Genomic DNA, 17,942 nt, shown 5'->3' on the forward strand with positions numbered 1-17,942 from the left:
CAACATACTGAGAGAGCTGGAATGATAACTACAAAGTGGGGAGCAGGAAGTGCATAAATAGTGTTGGTAATACTCTTAGACTACATGAAATATGAGAAAATTGACAAAGTGCCACAGGGCTGGAAGTGATAAAAATACAAACAGCCAAAAGAGCTATTAAAGCAGAGTTTCAAGATGAAACTGATGTAATCAGAAGTGAGCTGAGAGCTGCTCAGAGGATGAGCAGTACAGCAGCTCCTGGACCAAAGCCCTGATACAGATACTGTCAAATGCAATAGAAAGATGACATATGCAATAAGCCTACTCACAGGCTGTGTTAATAAGTTAATAACCTTGCTAAAAAGGTAATACACCTCAACTGTTACGCTGCAATAGAATTTAGACTGTATAGTCTGCAAAACATGGTGACAACAAAGCTAGTCAAAACAACCTTTTTGGACCATGTTCACTACATATCACTAAATGAGACTAAAAACAACAACAAAAACTTTTAAAACTATTTTTCCCCATGGTGTTCATTTCTATTGTTCAACAGCAACATACCTAATGACTGACCTTTTAACTGCTTGTCAAGAAAACAAGTCATATATGCCAGAAATCACCATGCAGTTCATTTTCTCTGATTAAAGGCTTTCTTGCCATTCAAATTGCTTCAAATTTTCAACTGACTTTATACAAGAAATTGTAGATCTTATTTTCCTGTATTTTAGATATATCTCAGCTATGTATTATGACAAACTAATGGACAGCTGAAATACAGGAAAATCCCACTATATAAAAGATAAAAAATATTTTCATTATGATGGTGGTCAAACACTGGAACAGGTGCTCATGGGGGCTGTGAAACCTTCAACCTTGGAAATAATAAAAATGTGACTGGAGAAAGATCTGAGCAACCTGACCTAAGGCAGCCTTGTTTCAACTAGGGGTTTGGAGCAGATGGCCTCCAGAGGTCCCTTCCAGGTTAATTAATTCTACAAATTATTTTTATTTTCTCTCCTTTCTTTAAAACTGAATGGTCAAGCTGAACTAACAGAGTTCTTTAGTCAGGGGACAGTACACCTGTGTGGAGAGACCAGAGCCATCTCACCCATGGCTATAGTGTTCCTGCTTACAGAATAACAGTCCTGGAAGCTGCTTCACCAGAAAAGGAACTGCCCAAAACCAACAGACTAGGGAGTAAAGCTTCAGCCTGAAACAGTGCTTAGAATGCAGAGGGCTGTAAGATTAAAACCACCAGAACTGACTGCAGTATTTGAAATACAGTTGAAGGTCTTGACATTACTTCATTTACTTCTGCATGAGTTCTATTTTAAGTATTTCTTTAAATGCCTTGGCAGTGTCCTTGTACTGGCAAGTCCTACTGACCACAAGCCTACTGACTTTCTTTATTCCCCAGTCCCACCACACAGAGTTGTAGGTGGAATTTTATACATTCTTCCAATTTCTATGGCATTGTATTATGCTGCTGCATGAATTGCATTTGTCTATTCTTTAGTGATTGCCAGTAAAGAACTAAAAACTAAAAAGTAACAAAAGAAAGCAGAGATACCCTATCATTCTGTTGAATTTTAATTTTATAGTACATGGTTTCTTTATATCATCCAAGAAGGATATATTTTGGTGCCATAGCTGGGTATGATCTTTCAGACTATCTTATTTTATTTCACCTATCAAAGGAGAATAGTTTAGCCTCTCATCTTTCCAAGAAAAGAGCATCTGAATCCAGTATGTTTAGTACATCAAATGGTAGTTATATCTTTGAACAAACATATTAACAACCGACAGAAGACCCTTAAATTCTGGTTCAGCTAATATAGAATCACAGAGTTTTTCAGGTTGGAAGGAACCTTAAGAAATATCTATTTCCAACACACACACACGCCGTGGGCAGGGATGCCACTCACTAGATCATGTTGTTCAAAGCCCCATCCAACCTGGCCTTGAACACTTCCAGGGATGGAGCATTCACAGGGCAACCTGTTCCAGTGCCTCAGTATACTCCAAGTAAAGAATTTCTTCCTAATGTCTAACCTAAACCTACCCTATTTTGGTTTAAAGACATTACCCCTTGTCCTATCATTAAACTCCACGCTAAAGAATCCCATCCCATCTTTCTTGTAGGCCCTTTTAAAGCACTGTAAGGCCACTAGAAGGTGTCCCCAGAGCCTTCTCTGCTTCAGGATGAACTACCCCAACTCTCCCAGTCTGTCTTCACAGGATATATAGATTTCAGGAGCAGACAAATGAGATTCTGGACAAAGTGGGCTTCATTTTCAGTCCTGAAGTATATTGCAGTAATTTATGTCCATGTATTTGCTGACCTGCTTGTGAGATCTATCATTATCATAATCCAAAAGTCTCAGACCTCTCTCACTTGCTTTCAGCTTTGAGGATAAATGTTGTTTCTTTATTGCACATGGAAGTACTCCATGGAATATGGGTGTATTTTCTATCAATTACAGCAAGAGTAGCAAAAGTATACATTAGTTGAATTATAATTTCACCTTTGAACTACAGTCACTTTCACAACTAACATGCTATAGATACAGTATTCTAACAAAAACAAGTAAACAAATAAATAAATAAAGGAAAAATACAGTGAACTGTGGCCTTCATACATCATTTCCATTAGGGATGAAATCTAGAAAATTAAGGCAACAACTAAGAATGCATAAAAGAATACTGATTCTTTAAAACATGTTTATGTTTTCAACACTGACTCATTACAACAGTTACACACTTTTCACTCAGTTTAATACTTTGAGATCCTTGTTGCCTATGCTGTTGGACATCTGAGAGGTTAGTAGATTGCAGTACTTCATGGAATAGATGGCCTAAATCATCACAGCTATGTGGTGGAAAAATGGATCAGAGAAAACTGAGAAGCTCATTTGTGGTAGGGAGGCAGTAGCTCCCTCCCTCCAACACTGCCCAGTTTGACATGTTCTCTAGATCACAAGACAAGGTAGATAGCAGGCATCTCCACCATGTAGATGGCAAACTAAATACAGCCCTAGGAAGGGAATATGTATATCTGGAAACAAACCATATCTATGGGCAGAACAGTAGTCAAACACGTAAGTGTGTATGTGCTTTGGAGGTGGAGAACAGGGAGGGACACAGAGCAGCAGTGGGGTCAAAATGTGAGCTGGTTCCAGACCCTCAGCTGATACACAGCAGCTTTAAACAAAATAAGAGCACTTTCTTAATAAAGAACATTAAATTGCCCACCTTTTCTGTGATTCTGCATTGTGCAGAATGCAAGTGCAAAGAAGCTCCAAGGAAAGAAGAGACAAGTAGGCATCAGGAGATTGCCCTGTCTCTCCAGTGGACTGGAACAAAATAAAACAGGAAGGACAAACCTTGTAAAGGATAGGAAGCATACCCAGTTAAAGAGCCGGGACCACCAGCAGCTCTATCTGGCTTCCACACAGAAAAGAACAACCAGTATTTCCACAAGACACCCAGCTGAGAGCTGGTTCTGATGTGGCACAAGGTTCTCCTAGTCACCATGAGCACCCACCCATGGGACCAGGCAGCACAGAGATTAACAAATCTGCTCCTTGACAAAGTTCCACCTGGTCAGCCACCAACTCTGTGCAGCTTTCAAGTAGATTCAGAAAATGAAACTGAATTAGACACAGCACAAAGCTCACCATCTCCAAACTCTTCTAAGCTTGATTATAAAACATTGCAAATGTTTGGGCTCCGGATAGGAGTAATGTGGCTTTCCAGTTTCACCGTTTTTCTCAAGGGAAGCAGAAGCCACCTCCCTAAGGATGCTGGTTTAGTGGCTGCTGTGCAGGGGAAGAGAGGGCAAAGAAAAGGCCTGATCTGCAATGAGTGGGGGGCCAGGGAAGGAGGAACAGACTGAAGCAGAGCTATTGTTTCCCTTACCTAACAGCTGACTGCCTGGCCTAGAGGGAGGCTGGGAGATGGGGGAGATTTGCATTCCAAAAGCTGAAGCAAGCAAACAAAGCAAGCTATTAGAAAGCTCCACATTCTTTAGCAGCACTTGTTTGGTTGGACTGCTATTAATAGCTCTGTGTTTATTCTTGTACAGTGAATAAATTAAGCCAATGTTAAATGCTGTGAGCTCATGAACTCACACAAGACAGGAGATAATTTCATCAAGTTAATTTATTTTTTTTTGTGTGCGAAAGCAAACTTTGTCCAAAAAAGCATCAATATTTAATGTGGTCTGTACAAAATTCACATCAATTGCAGTCTACTCTCCAGGCAGGACTTCATCCTGCATTTCATCCCACATGCCACTCCATGGCCTCCCTTGGATTTTCTACAAGTTAAACTTGTCCAAATAGATAAAATTCCAGCAGCCACAACCAGTCACAAGAGCCAACTCTGCTCTTGAGCTGTGGCCAGCTTTAAAACTCAGTTCTGTCTGTCTGAAGACATCTCAGCCATGTTGAAACCCATCACTGAAGTTATGACCTTTGAGTATCAAACAGGTGTAGCTAAAGAGGTGCCAGGCATCATACACCATTACTCACCTCAGGTGTTTAATCAGTCCAGAACCTGACAGAAACTCTGCACATACAGGCACAGTTCCAGCAAGAAGCATGCACTGAAGATCTCGACCCTGCAATCATTGCTCTAGTTCCTCAGACAGTTTTGCAGACCACAAAGCTATTGTGCTTAGGGGTATGAGCATGCTTTGCTGAATTTCAGAACATGTCTACCATAAATATCCCCTCTCAAAAGCTTAGTGGAAGTAGTCAGAAGTTTACAAGCTTATCCCAGCCTTCATTAGCTTATTCCAAGTAGTAGAAAACCAATATTAGAAGTAAATGTAGAACAAATATGTTCCAAGAAGCACTACTACTCCTGAGAAATTATTTGAGCCTAGTTTAAAAAGTATCAGTCTATGGGACTTGCATAGCAAGATAGTAAAAGCTAAATTTTGATCCAGTTACTCTGGTATAACTCTAATTGTAGCACCCACAGAGTCATTCTGATTTACACAGTGTACCTGAGATCAGATGCAAACCCTCAATGAATGAAAGTTCAGTTTACCATGACTGTCATAACCTGTAATATCACATGCAGTCAGTACATACTCAAAGACATTTTCCTCCCTGAGCTGGTGGCCATATCTGTGTGTCTGCCCTGTGTCTAAAGTAAACAAGGAACACGTTTATACTTTTAAATAAGAAAATAAATAGGTTGATGTAGATTGATGCTGTCCTGTGTTTCTTTAACAAATCTGAGCTACTATCTATATGCATATCTGAAGAAACCTACTCCTCCTGGCAGGAGAAATAGCCTGGTGGCACACAGCCAGCACAACAGCTACAGAGAATATCTCTGTCAAAAACAGCCTGGCTGAAGCATCTGCCTTGTGTGTTGCCATCCCTGTATATGAGCTTTAACACATGCACAAATACTATTTGTGGTGGTGGTGCCTAAAGAGATGTCAGAGGCTATGCTTTCCTGCTCCCAGGATAACAGGGCTTGTTACTTGCCTAAATTCAAAGGCACCACTTAAATACTCCTTTCCCAAGTAATGTTGGAGTTTCTTTGGCAGGAACTCATGCTTCAGGCTCTAATGAGCTGTTTGTTTCTTTGCTTATCTGTTTGGGGTTTGTGTGTTAGATTGGGGACTTTTTCTCAGCAGGTTTGGGGAGCAATATGTACTACTACTTTAGAAAGAATACTCACAGGCAAGATGCAGTAGAAGAGTTAAAACTGCATTCACTAACTAGTGAGTAAACTGTTCCTTTTGCAACACTGCATGTAAATAAGACATGGGTCACAACATGCAACCTCTCGGGTCAGCTATTCACAGCACTTGGAAGCCTAGTCTGCAGGGTGGTCACACACTTCCTAGCTGAACAACAACACATGCAGCTACATCCTGTACCCAGCATTATGGAGAGCACCCAGCATGGGATGCACCACCCCTGACACCTCTTGCTGCACCACATGCTTCCCAAGCGTGTTCCTGCCAGGCTAAGCGGGGAGCTGCGCACTGATCCCTGCATTTTGCAGCACCTGTTTGCAGTGTGGGGGCAAAAGTAGTGCTCTGTATAGCTAATGTAGACCACTTTACTTCTCAGGAACCCAAACCAGGCATCTCCTGCACCTTGCATCCCAACCATTTGCTGAGGGAGGATCGTGTCAGGTGCAGGACTCGGGGAACAATTGTGTTCCTCTACCAAAGAGTAGACAAGCTACCTTCAGGTAGTGAGGGACTGAAACTGGAATGGGGTCTTGTGGCACCAACCTTCTCTGCAATATCAGATGAAATGTTGCACATGCTGCTTGGAGTCTGGACCCTCTTGCACCACTTATTTTCACTGCGCAAAGCCCAGGAGTTTGCAAAATCATAGCTGTTTCCCGCAAGGGTCCCTGTGAATCAAGAAGAGGAGAAGCACATAGCTGTTTAGGGTTTTGAGAAACAAGCGGTCATTAGTGGATATGATCAATATGAGGGGCTGGTGAAGGATGTTTTTAAAACCAGAACTGTATCATTGAAAGAATTTCTACTCCAAATAGATTGACTGTAGAAAAGCCACCTTCACTGATCTGGATCGACTCCTGCATGGTATGTTTCTAAATTCCCTCCCTGAGCAGGACAGAACAAAGCTTGCAGAAGGCAGCTCCCAGCAGCTCCCACATTTCTATGAACACACTAGATGATATTCATTGGTTAGACATATTTGGCAGAAACTTAGACGTGCCTAGACATTTTCCTACTATTTAAAAGTTGTCAACAAGACAGTAGAGATTAGAGAGGAAAAGCATACACACAATAAAAAGAAGAGAAGAGAAGAGAAGAGAAGAGAAGAGAAGAGAAGAGAAGAGAAGAGAAGAGAAGAGAAGAGAAGAGAAGAGAAGAGAAGAGAAGAGAAGAGAAGAGAAGAGAAGAGAAGAGAAGAGAAGAGAAGAGAAGAGAAGAGAAGAGAAGAGAAGAGAAGAGAAGAGAAGAGAAGAGAAGAGAAGAGAAGAGAAGAGAAGAGAAGAAAGGAAAGAAAAGAAAGGAAAGGAAAGGAAAGGAAAGGAAAGGAAAGGAAAGGAAAGGAAAGGAAAGGAAAGGAAAGGAAAGGAAAGGAAAAGAAAAGAAAAGAAAAGAAAAGAAAAGAAAAGAAAAGAAAAGAAAAGAAAAGAAAAGAAAAGAAAAGAAAAGAAAAGAAAAGAAAAGAAAAGAAAAGAAAAAAGAAAAGAAAAGAAAAGAAAAAAAAAACACCACAAATGCTGTTCACCTGTTTAATTTTTCTGTGGTGCTTGGATTTACACCTCTTACGTACTTCTTTTAGGCAGCAATTGTATTACACCATTTTAATCATTTTGCTGTACTCTGATTAATACTTTAAAGTAAAATTGTTTAAAAATAATAAATCATTTAAAACCTTTTTTTTTCCCCCTTTGGACCCTGCTGTTCAAACCTCTTGTTGCCAGTGCCTTTCTGTATAATAGCAGAGTAGTCCACTGGAGTAAGGGACTTGCCAACAACTTGCCAGAGCAGTTTTTCTTCCTTGTAAAGTACTTGGGCCCTCAAATTAAGCTACAAGCTGTTCTAGGACAGGCAATTCATGATGGATTTGGGTGTGCTCAACAGCTCAAGGTCTTGCCCCAGGTAAGCCTCCTCAACATATGATAGTAAAAAACTGATCTGATTCAACAGTGCATTTTTCTTGTAATTGGCCCAGTCTAGCATTAAGTGATTTATGGCAATGGATATCCCACATGATATCCTTGTCTCTAAATTGGAGGGTCATGGATTTGACAGATGGGCCACTCATTGGGTAATGAAGTAGCTGGATGGTCATACTCAAAGAGTTGTGGTCAATAGCTCAATGCTCAAGTGGAAATCAATATCAAGTGATGTTCCTCAGGGGTCAGTACTGGGACCAGCACTATTTAACATCTTTGCCTGTGAGATAGACAGTGAAATTGATTGCACCCTCAGCAACTCTGCCGATGACACCAACCTGTGTGGTGGGGCCAACATGCCATCCAGAGGGACCTGGACAGGCTTGAGAGGTAGGCCTGTGAGAATCTCATGAGGTTCAACAAGGCCAAGGGCAAGGTCCTGCACCTGGGACAGGGTAATCCCAAGCACAAATATAGGCTGGGCAAAGAATGGATTAAGAGCAGCCCTAAGAAGAAGAACTTGTAGGTTTGGGTTGATGAAACGCTCAATGTGAGATGGCAACGTGCACTTGCAGCCCAGAAAGCCAGCTTATCCTGGGCTGCATCAAATGAAGAGTGGCCAGCAGGTAGAGGGAGGTGATTCTCACCTCTACTCAGCTCTTGTTAGACCCCACCTGGTGTACTGCGTTCAGCTCTGGGGCCTCCAACATAAGAAGGACATGGACCTATGAGAACGAGTCCAGAAGAGGACTATGAATATGATCAAGGGGCTGGAGCACCTCTCCTGTTAAGACAGGCTGAGGGAGTTGGGGTTGTTCATCCTGGAGAAAAGAAGGCTCTGGGGACACCTTCTAGCAGCCTTACAGTACCTACAGGAGAACAGGTGACGGACTCTTTGTCAGGGATTGTAGTGAAAGAACAAGGAGTACTGGTTTTAAACTACAGAAGGATAGATTTAGATTAGACATTAGCAAGAAATTCTTTACTCAGAGGGTGGTGAGGCACTGGCACATGTTGCCCAGAGAAGTTGTGGATGCTCCATCCCTGGAAGTGTTCAAGGCCAGGTTGCATAGGGCTTTGATCAACCTGGTCTAGTGGAAGGGGTCCCTGCCCAAGGCAGCTGGGCTGGAATTAGATGATCCTTAAGGTCCTTTCCAGCACACCAAGCCATTCTATGGTTCTATGATAAAGGGCTATATAGTCATTCAACTTTAAAACAAGAGTGTTACATGCATGTTTGCCAGCCTGCTTTTCCCCGGAAACTTTGTACTCAACTATAAGTAACACAGTCACTAAAGATACTAAATATCACTACTTATTACTTACACTAATATGAGATAGGTAGAACCTGTATTTGAAGAGTACTTGCATTTTCATTGAACTAGCAGTTTTACAAATACACAGTAAGATGTAATCCTAGAAAGGTGAAAAGAAAGCAGGAAGGAAAATGGAATAAAGGAGAGAGACTCATGAAAAGTAAGTACTGCTCAACCTAGTTTGCTAAGCACGTAGTGACAGGCTTCCTACTAACAAGGTTTGCTTCCCAACCTCAAATCTATTAGTCTCAGTTCTTACTGGAAGAAGGATGAAGGACACTGTGTGGAATCCCATCAGCAGATATTTACAGCAGACCATGCCCACTCTGTTAATAACTAACTTCATAACTGTATCAGAAAATATAAATAAATTTTATATTTACATTTTACAATATTCTTAGAAATTCTAAGAAATTCTTACTAGAATACCCACTGAGCCACCAGCACTCCAATCTTCTCACCAGCCTGAGAGAGCTACTCTCTTTAAGAGGATCTTTCATTCAAAAATTGTTGTCCAGTCCCCAGGGAGAAGCAGAGTGCAAGCTATAAGATGCTTTCCAAATACAAAAAAAGGTATTGCCTTGCTCCCCAAAATTATAATCTAACTGGGTAAGCAATGTCTGATTAACCACAAGAACGGAGCTCTAAGTATATCTATTCATATAAATGCAATTTTATCCATATATAACACATGGAGGAAAATGTATACCCATTTTTCTCAGAGTAGCAACTAGACATGGAAGTTTCACTGACCATCACAAGAGCTTTAAGCTGAAGCTATGAAGTGACTCTGTGACCACTGACCTACCGAACAAATTTGGGTCATGGAATTAAACTATTTCAGCAGAAGGTTTCTTTGGAAAGGACTCTTCAAACCATACATGTTATATGCCCTATTAATGAGTGTGGTAATTCTTTATATTATGAGGCTTCAGGAAGAAAAGTGGGGAGGGCGAACTGTCCCCAGAGTGTCTGAGTGCAACGGGCAGAGGGAATAGCAGTTGCCCACCACTGCTGATGCCTTTCTTCTGAAACCTATGCTTTGTTCTGCTGAAGGGCATGAGGGTGTAGGAGAGGAAAGACAGTGAAGGGGACAACACAAGAACAGCCTAAAACCCCTGTTAATTTCCTAAGTGCACAAGTGATACTATTAACAGAGCAGCCAGGCAGTTCAGCTGCCTGTTCTGTCACTACGCAACCATCATACAGAACAGCTACCATACTCTCTGCAGAGGCTGCCTTTCCCTTTTTGATGATGAACGAAGTGACTTTTTATTTTAAAAGGCCTTTTAGCTTAGTTGTGTAGTCTTCCCCTCAGCTAACAAGAGGCTCATAGTTTGATTTCAGCCTGTCCTGATTCTTGATTGATTCCTGACACAGTATCTGGGATGCAAACTTTTTGCATGTCTCTCTCTGCCCTGCTCCCGTTGCTTATTCCCATCCCCCCTCTGAGCATTTATGATGCACATTCTCTTCATCTGGTAGGCTCAGAGTTTTGTTTTGCTTCTGTTCCTTTCATGTTCAATTTTCCTTCTTTCTGTAAATAGACAAGTTTGTGAAAAAAACAAAGCCTAACTAGGAGTCATCAGAGCCCTACACCCAGAAATCCTCTATATAGCCCGGGTACGGTTTTTCTAAGGCATTTGTTTTGTGTACATTTTGAAAGAAGTTTGTTTAAGGAAAAAAAAAAAGAGAGAGAGAATAAAATGATAGTGTCACAAAATGTAATGAAAACAAAGTTGGATCAAAACCCAAGTACTTCAATAACTAGTGCCTGGTGTGAGGTCTGATACCAGCATGAGAACTTGTGGCTCACCAGCTGAGAACCCAAGGCAGCTAGTTAGTGCGCAGTCTTTTTGGAGGATACAAAATGGGTTCAGGTAGTAGCTGTTAAAGTACAACCCAGATCTCACCTTCTTTGCATGTCCCAGAAGTGTCCCACACTTTGATAACTCTACTAACATGACCCAGGAGAGAGACATGTGCCAACCATCACAGCAGCAGTCAGGGCAACCAGAGGCTGGTCACAGATGCTCAATTTATTGGATTAGCAATCTAATTGCTGCCCTCGTGTCTCTGTCTCTTTGGAGGAGAAAGACGAGCAAACAAACAAACAAAAACACACACACACAAACCCTACAACAAGGGTTTATATATTAAATCAGGATTATGAACTGGAACAGTTTTAGCACAAGAGTAAAAAAGCCAGTTCCAAAACCCAGTGATTAAGACACACTCTTCACAACAAAAACACCTAACTTTGAATCACAACTCTAAATAAAGCAGAGGGGGTTATGAATACCAGTTTCTGTTACCTCAGATAAATGCCATATAATAAACAATGTTACCGTGCAAGCATTCTGTACAAAAGAAAACTGAGAGGGGATCTTATCAATGTTTATAAATACCTTAAGTATGGGAGACAGAGGGATTTGGCCAACCTCTTTTCAGTGGTTTGTGGGGACAGGACAAGGGGCAATGGCCACAAAATGGATCACAGGAAGCTCTGCACAAACATGCGAAAGAATTTCTTCATGGTAAGGGTGGACTGGAACAGGCATGGTAAGGGTGGAGCACTGGAACAGGCTGCCCAGGGAGGTTGTGCAGTCTCCTTCTCTGGAGTTATTCAAGACCCATCTGGATGCCTACCTGGGCAACCTGCTCTAGGGAACCTGCTTTGACAGGGGGGTTGGACCTGATGATCTCTTGAGGTCCCTTCCAACACCTACAATTCTGTGATTCTGTGATTCTTCCTTCACCAGTTCTGCTTGCAAATGGCAGCTTAATTCCTTTGTGAATCTATCCATTTTGCTTTCAAATTAAAATGCAAGAAATAAAATGAAATTATTTGCTTAGGTCAAATAAAAACTTTAAACTTGCCTAAAATCAATTTACCTCTATCTTTTAAAATGTCAAGATCCCAAACTTTACTTTTTTTACTCAAAGTTTTACTTATATTTACCTGTATATATATATAAAATTATAAAATTTGTAGCAACATCACTACAGGTTTGGAATATGCTTTATAAGCTGAGGTACTACGAATATACAATGTACTGCACACAGGGAAGTTGTATATTCATTCATGTGTGTTTATTCTACTGCAGGACAGAAAACTACCTGAAAGATCAGATTTTTCCTGTACTACACTGTCTGCTTCAAACTATGTAACCTATATTTACTCTCTAGTGGCATCATATATTCTGTATTTCAGCAGCAGAAAAGTCTGGAATGTCTTGCCTGACAGTTTCAGACTCAGTTGGAGCAAGCTCGGAATATCAAACCTGCATCTAGCATTAGCCATGGATGTTGTTTTATCATTAATGTCTTTGTGATTTGGAGATATATTTCCAGAAACATGCTTCCTGCCAGTGCCTAAAGAAGTATAATAGATTGATTTGGTTCTGTTATTGTTTTCTTTGCTTTTTTGTTTTTTCATAATACTAAGAGTGTGTTACATGCACAAATGATGAAATGATAGATCCCACTGTCGGTCTCAAATGAGGTGCTATGCACAAATAAACTATAATCATGACCTATCATGCTATCACAACAATAACACTTTAAGACTCTTATCTCAATGATAAGAGTACTTGGCAAAGACTGAGGCCACAGGCACACACACACAAAAAAAAACTCTGTGAGTTTGAACTACAGCTTCTCTCTTCTTCTTTCTTCTTTCTAGGAAGAAATTCCCTTACATTTGTTGCAAGGTAAGAGCGTGCCCACAAATTTATGACTACAAATATACTGCAAGGTCTCTTTTGGTCATTTTTTCATGTGAACATGACCTGATGAGATTTCAGGATCGACTTTTGTCTATGTTGTGTCAAATTTCCTCAGTAGTATTAAGTTATCTCTTCTAGTCGTTGTTTTGGATCCCTAATTGTAAAATGCTCCTGTCAGTGATCTTGTGACACTCAAATGCCATGGCTTGAAGGCTTCCAAACATCTGAGCATCTAAAATGGACTCAACTTCATAATTATGATATAAGCAAAACTGGCAACTGGCAACCACATAGAAGTACACAATCACATCGGAAAAATTGAGCTTGTTTAATTTAACCAAGTCTTGGAAGCATTCACAGGATGTTTATAAACGAACAGAGGTTAGCTGGCAGGAAGAAAGTAGAGGAGAAATTATTTCCTTCATTAGGATATAGAGATAAAAAAATAATGAATGAATGAATGAAAGAAGGAAAACAAAGAGAGAAAGAAAGGGAGAAAAAAAGACTGGAAACCTCACAAGAGTTTTCCTTTTATATTTTAGTTATGCTTGAAGTGTGAGAACAAATTCCCAAGGGGCAGATGGCTTTTTTCTACTTCCATGCCCAATAGACAAGCAACCACATATAATACAACCTTATTTGTAAGTCTCAACAGGACATGAGTACTTCTCCACAGGATGAATTAGTTTAGTAACTACCAAAATCAATGTAAACAACTCAGCAGTGCATCCTCTGTCTGAATGAGAGTCTGTGTCTACAGTTATGAAACATGATGCATACGCTTTTTTCTTAAGCTTCAACAGTTACTGCGAAAAGCCACTACCTTCATAGCTGGGTCTTACCAATACAATGTTAACTTGTTAAAGTATCATAGCTTGAGTCACATCACTCAGACCTCCAGGAGCTCATTAAGAGAGCATCAAAACTATACAGAAAAGTGATATGTGTTATTCTCTAATCAGACTACCAGTTCTCGGCTTCCATACCAAAACACTGAGGAGTCATGAAAGTGCCAAGACAACAGCACATAATTAGCGAGATTATATAACATGAGTATAAATATATCAACAAAACAAAAATAATCACACACTCATCACTAAGTTTAAATGGACTTTCCTTCATGCCACCTTTCTTTACTTTCAGTATATGGTAATGTCCAAAAATACAATTTCCCTCTTATTTCACAACCACTTCAACATAATCCAAATATAAATTAACAAAATTCTACATCATAATCCACTTTGACGAGAGCAAGCCATGTAAAACCAAACTAATTATTTTCCTGAGCAAAAGTGGCCAGTGTAGTTAAATTAGAGGGTCTACTTGTATCTAAAATATTGTAAATCTGTGTTCTCATTTGTTTTCAACATAAGCATTGCCATTCTGTTTAAACTGTGACAAAAACTGACACTGCAGAAAGAACAGAGCTTATGGTGTAGATTCTGTCCGTGATTCTGACTTCTGAGCACAAATTTGGGATGTGGTTGTCTGATGCCACAAACAATCCCTAGGAATGGGTCATCAAACCACACAAGTTCCCTCCTGTGCTGGCAAATGCAGAAATTATATGAAACTACTGCATTAGCTTTTAAACTGCGTGATCTACAATCTGTGAGAGACAGAAAAAAACATTTCAGTTTCAGTTCTCTTTCCACCAGCAGCTCTTTCCAAATCAGCAGGTTTTTCCAATCAGCAGCTATTACAAGCTCCCCTTCTACCAGGAAAGAACTATTAGCCAGTAGCTAGCTTTCATTTAAGCTGGAATGGTAATCAGTTTGAAGGCTAGGATATCTTGAATTGCTTGCCCAGCTAAAAAACCTTGAGGATGGTTTTTAATACACCTCAGCTATCCAGCAAGCTCCTTGGCTGTAGCCTAAATACCCAATCCATAATATCTACCATCATCTCTCTTCCTTTATTTCTGACATACAGACCTGCATAGTGCTCCCCAATGGTTTCCCAGATAACATCCTATAATCTTCACGTTAGTCTTTCCTTTGTGCATTGTACTTACAATACATTTTATTCTGGGGCTCACAGATATTATTGTATTTATTGTCAATACAAATCCCATGCAGAAATACATTTAATGTATTGGAATTGAGGGCCCAATCTGATAGGCTAGATATGCCCAGATTTTAACAGGAAGCTATGGACACATTGAAATGGCCAGGCTCAGTCTGCAGACAACCTTAAGATAACCCTTCTGTGCCCTCAGTTCATTAAGTCATTATATCAAGTTCACATCCTGGGTTGGGTTGACCTTTATGAGAACTAATCAAGCTAAAAGGAGAGCAAATATAAAATGTAGTGGGAAAAAAAAAAAAAAAAAAAAAAAGAAGTAAACTGTTATATATGTTACCAATATTCTTTCTTGATCCTTCTCTAAAGAGTTTACCTCTCCCAGCTGTTTGGGTTGCCCCTCATCTGGAAGTTAGTTTCAGCAGCTTAAAAAATGACTGAATTAATAAAAAGCTGATTTTACTTGGAGCCTATTAAGAGGAGCTCATATCAGACACCCTGCCAGCAGAGCTGCCAAGGGAATAAACAATGCGTGGGAGTGGTGATGTCTCTCACTGATACAACAAATTCAACCATAATCAATTTTAATTCCTTCTAGATCAGCTAAAATGAAAGGTCTATTGTATCAGAGTGGAAAACTTTCAGATTTGCTGAGATATGGGTCTATTCTTTAGGCTAAAAGCACAGATTTGTGTGTCCACACATTACAGAAGTCAGGATCTTCATGCAATAACTATTCAATAGCTATAACTATGCAATAGCTATTCATGTTCTTATTGTCTTCTCTGTTTTTCAGCTCTTCCAACAAGTAACCCTGCCATGGACTTCATTATGTTCAGAAATCTGCAGTTGGGAAAGCACTGTTTTTATAAAAGGGAGGATAAATCTTCAGGCATGTTAAATAAATACAGCAAGAAACATTTAAACATGAGCAGCAGTCTGGAGTATCATATATTTGAACAGTCCAAGGCAATACAGTCTCCTTTGCTGCTTTTATTGTTTATAGTAGTCTTGCCCCCTTTATGCTGTCCCAAGAAAAAGATGTGAACTTCATATATCAACACATTCAGACATTGAAGTTTTCAAGTCCTGACAAGCAATTCTGTAAGATGAGTTTTTTTCTTATTATTTACGGTGCTGAAGGGCTGATCAATAATTTTAAGATACTTTGAAATCAGTTCTTTTTGTATGTTGAATCCATGCTTATGAACCCCAAGTGTCAGGAATGCACACCCCCGGAGCAGTGCCAGGTTATTCTCCAAGTTACTTTGTCTTTCTCTATTTTCTATATCTTTAATTTTTAATAAATACTTTACATTATCAATTTAACATGTTAATGAATTAAGTTATTTTACTCTAAACCTTTTCTCTTCAAGTGAATGCTAAGAATTGAAAGACACTATGAAATAGTATGAATCACAATTGGTCCCTCAAAGTTACATTCAGGGCTTTTCCAAAACCCTTAGTGTTTACTCGCAATAACAGGCTTTGCACAAATGTGCAGAAACCAGCAGAAGCAATCTTGTCTCTCCCTCTTGCTAGGAGTTGCTGTGGTATAAGGTGCACCTCCAACACAACAACCTATCTGAGCAGAGAAATGTCATCAAAGCACAACCGCTTTATAGAACAGCATCCTGTGCCAAATCCATTTGTAAATTTGCCAGCAGCTATCCCCTTTCATATTTCATATTCGGCTATTGAAACAATCTCTATTCTTTCTCTCATTTGCTTAACTCACTAATAAATTAGAAGTTGAATCAATAAGTATTGTTTATATCTTTTTATTTTCTGGGTCTTTTCCTAGTTGGTTCACCACGACCACCAAATTACACATAACTTAGCCCATAGCTTCATATTTGTAAAAACCTTGAAAGTTGAAATACGAGGGTTACATTCATAGCTCTGAGTTTTGCTCAGCCATGAGATGACAACAATTCTCTTTAAGAGGAAGGGAAGATGAAACAACTTGGACAGCTTTTCAGCTCATCAAGATGAGGTACCTGACAGGTTTTGTGGAAATATTTTGCTGGATCAGCAAAATTATCATTGAATGACCCATGAAGTTAGGTGCACAGAGAGTAAGTACATCACAATACAAGCAGTTAGTCTTAGTCTTACCTTCCTGAGTTCTGAAGTCATCTTCAGCAAATTTATTAAAGTTGCCACACAGCCCACAGGTTTTATTATAGTACTTTTCTTGAAGGAATATCTGAATATTCCCACTGATATCAATCTTCACAACAAAGCCATGCTCATCACTGGACATTTTATAATAACCTGCCTCCTTCTCTATAAATAAACCATTGGAGGCAAAAGGTATGGAAACCCTGTGAAGAAAAATGATAATTTCTCAGAATATGACATGCAAAGGACATTGTTTGTTTTGTTTTGTTTTGTTTTGTTTGTTTGTTTTGTTTTTCCTGCTGGAATACTTGCTGTTCCAACAGTACCTTTTGTCTTCCTGTGTCACGCTTCCATTTAAAGAGAAGTGAACGTTGAAATATTCTCCAAGATACACAGAAAAACCAATTTTCTCCCCATCCTGGTAGTCACCTAAAGGGATCGGAAATAAGCAAATATTGTTAGCTCTGGGACTGAGGAGGATAACTTGTAAGAACACATTGCAGAGCTGGGAGCGTATCTTCTAACATTTTCAACATTTTCAAGGGCCATCTAAGCAGCTATAGGACAAAATAGATGATGTAAAACACAGAGTCCCAGGATGAGGGCTGGTATTGTCCACTATCAGCTGCATGACCTGGGAACCAGCGGGGGACTTAGCTTTTCCCATTATTGTCTCTAGTCCATGAATTCTTCATCCTACCTTGCACACTGGAAGAGTTCCCAAGAAGATGTACCAACAACCTGCCCTGCTTCCTACTCTTTCTCTCCCTAGTTTTCTCCCCAAAACAACCCCATAGCTCAGCAGCAAGAGAAGAGGGTAGAATCCACTGAACTGTAGGAAGAACTGAGTCTGCATATCTTTCTTCTTGATAAGCCCTGTAACCAACTCAGCTAGTCTTTAAAGGGTGTATGTCAATATTGGCTATCCAACAGTGGGGATGGGGCAAGGGGCAAATCCTCAGTTTTTCAAAAGGAGAAGCACAGATGATATGTAGACAATGCTCTTATACTCCAAGAGAGAAAAAAAAAAAAAAAAAAAAATGTGTGTATGTGGGGGGGGGGGGGTTGGAACGACATATAACTACACATAATCCTTTCCCTGCTTTTTTTCATTGTCTAGCTTTGACTTTACATT

The 17,942-nt window shown here is 39.9% G+C and overlaps 1 protein-coding gene across 1 annotated transcript in view; it reads right to left on the minus strand.

Annotated features, from left to right (window-relative positions):
• The window catches only part of VWF (von Willebrand factor), a 145,772-nt gene that overhangs the window by 124,470 nt on the left and 3,360 nt on the right, over window positions 1-17,942 (minus strand). The window contains exons 4-6 of the mRNA XM_082774180.1: window positions 17,134-17,236; window positions 16,802-17,010; window positions 6,248-6,372 (exon numbers count right to left, since the gene is read on the minus strand). Of these exons, the coding sequence (XP_082630306.1) occupies window positions 6,248-6,372; window positions 16,802-17,010; window positions 17,134-17,236 (437 nt within the window). The remainder of the gene's footprint in view (window positions 1-6,247; window positions 6,373-16,801; window positions 17,011-17,133; window positions 17,237-17,942) is intronic.

The sequence above is a fragment of the Aythya marila genome, assembly GCF_965140915.1.
Source record: "Aythya marila genome assembly, chromosome: 1".
Lineage (NCBI taxonomy): Eukaryota > Metazoa > Chordata > Aves > Anseriformes > Anatidae > Aythya > Aythya marila.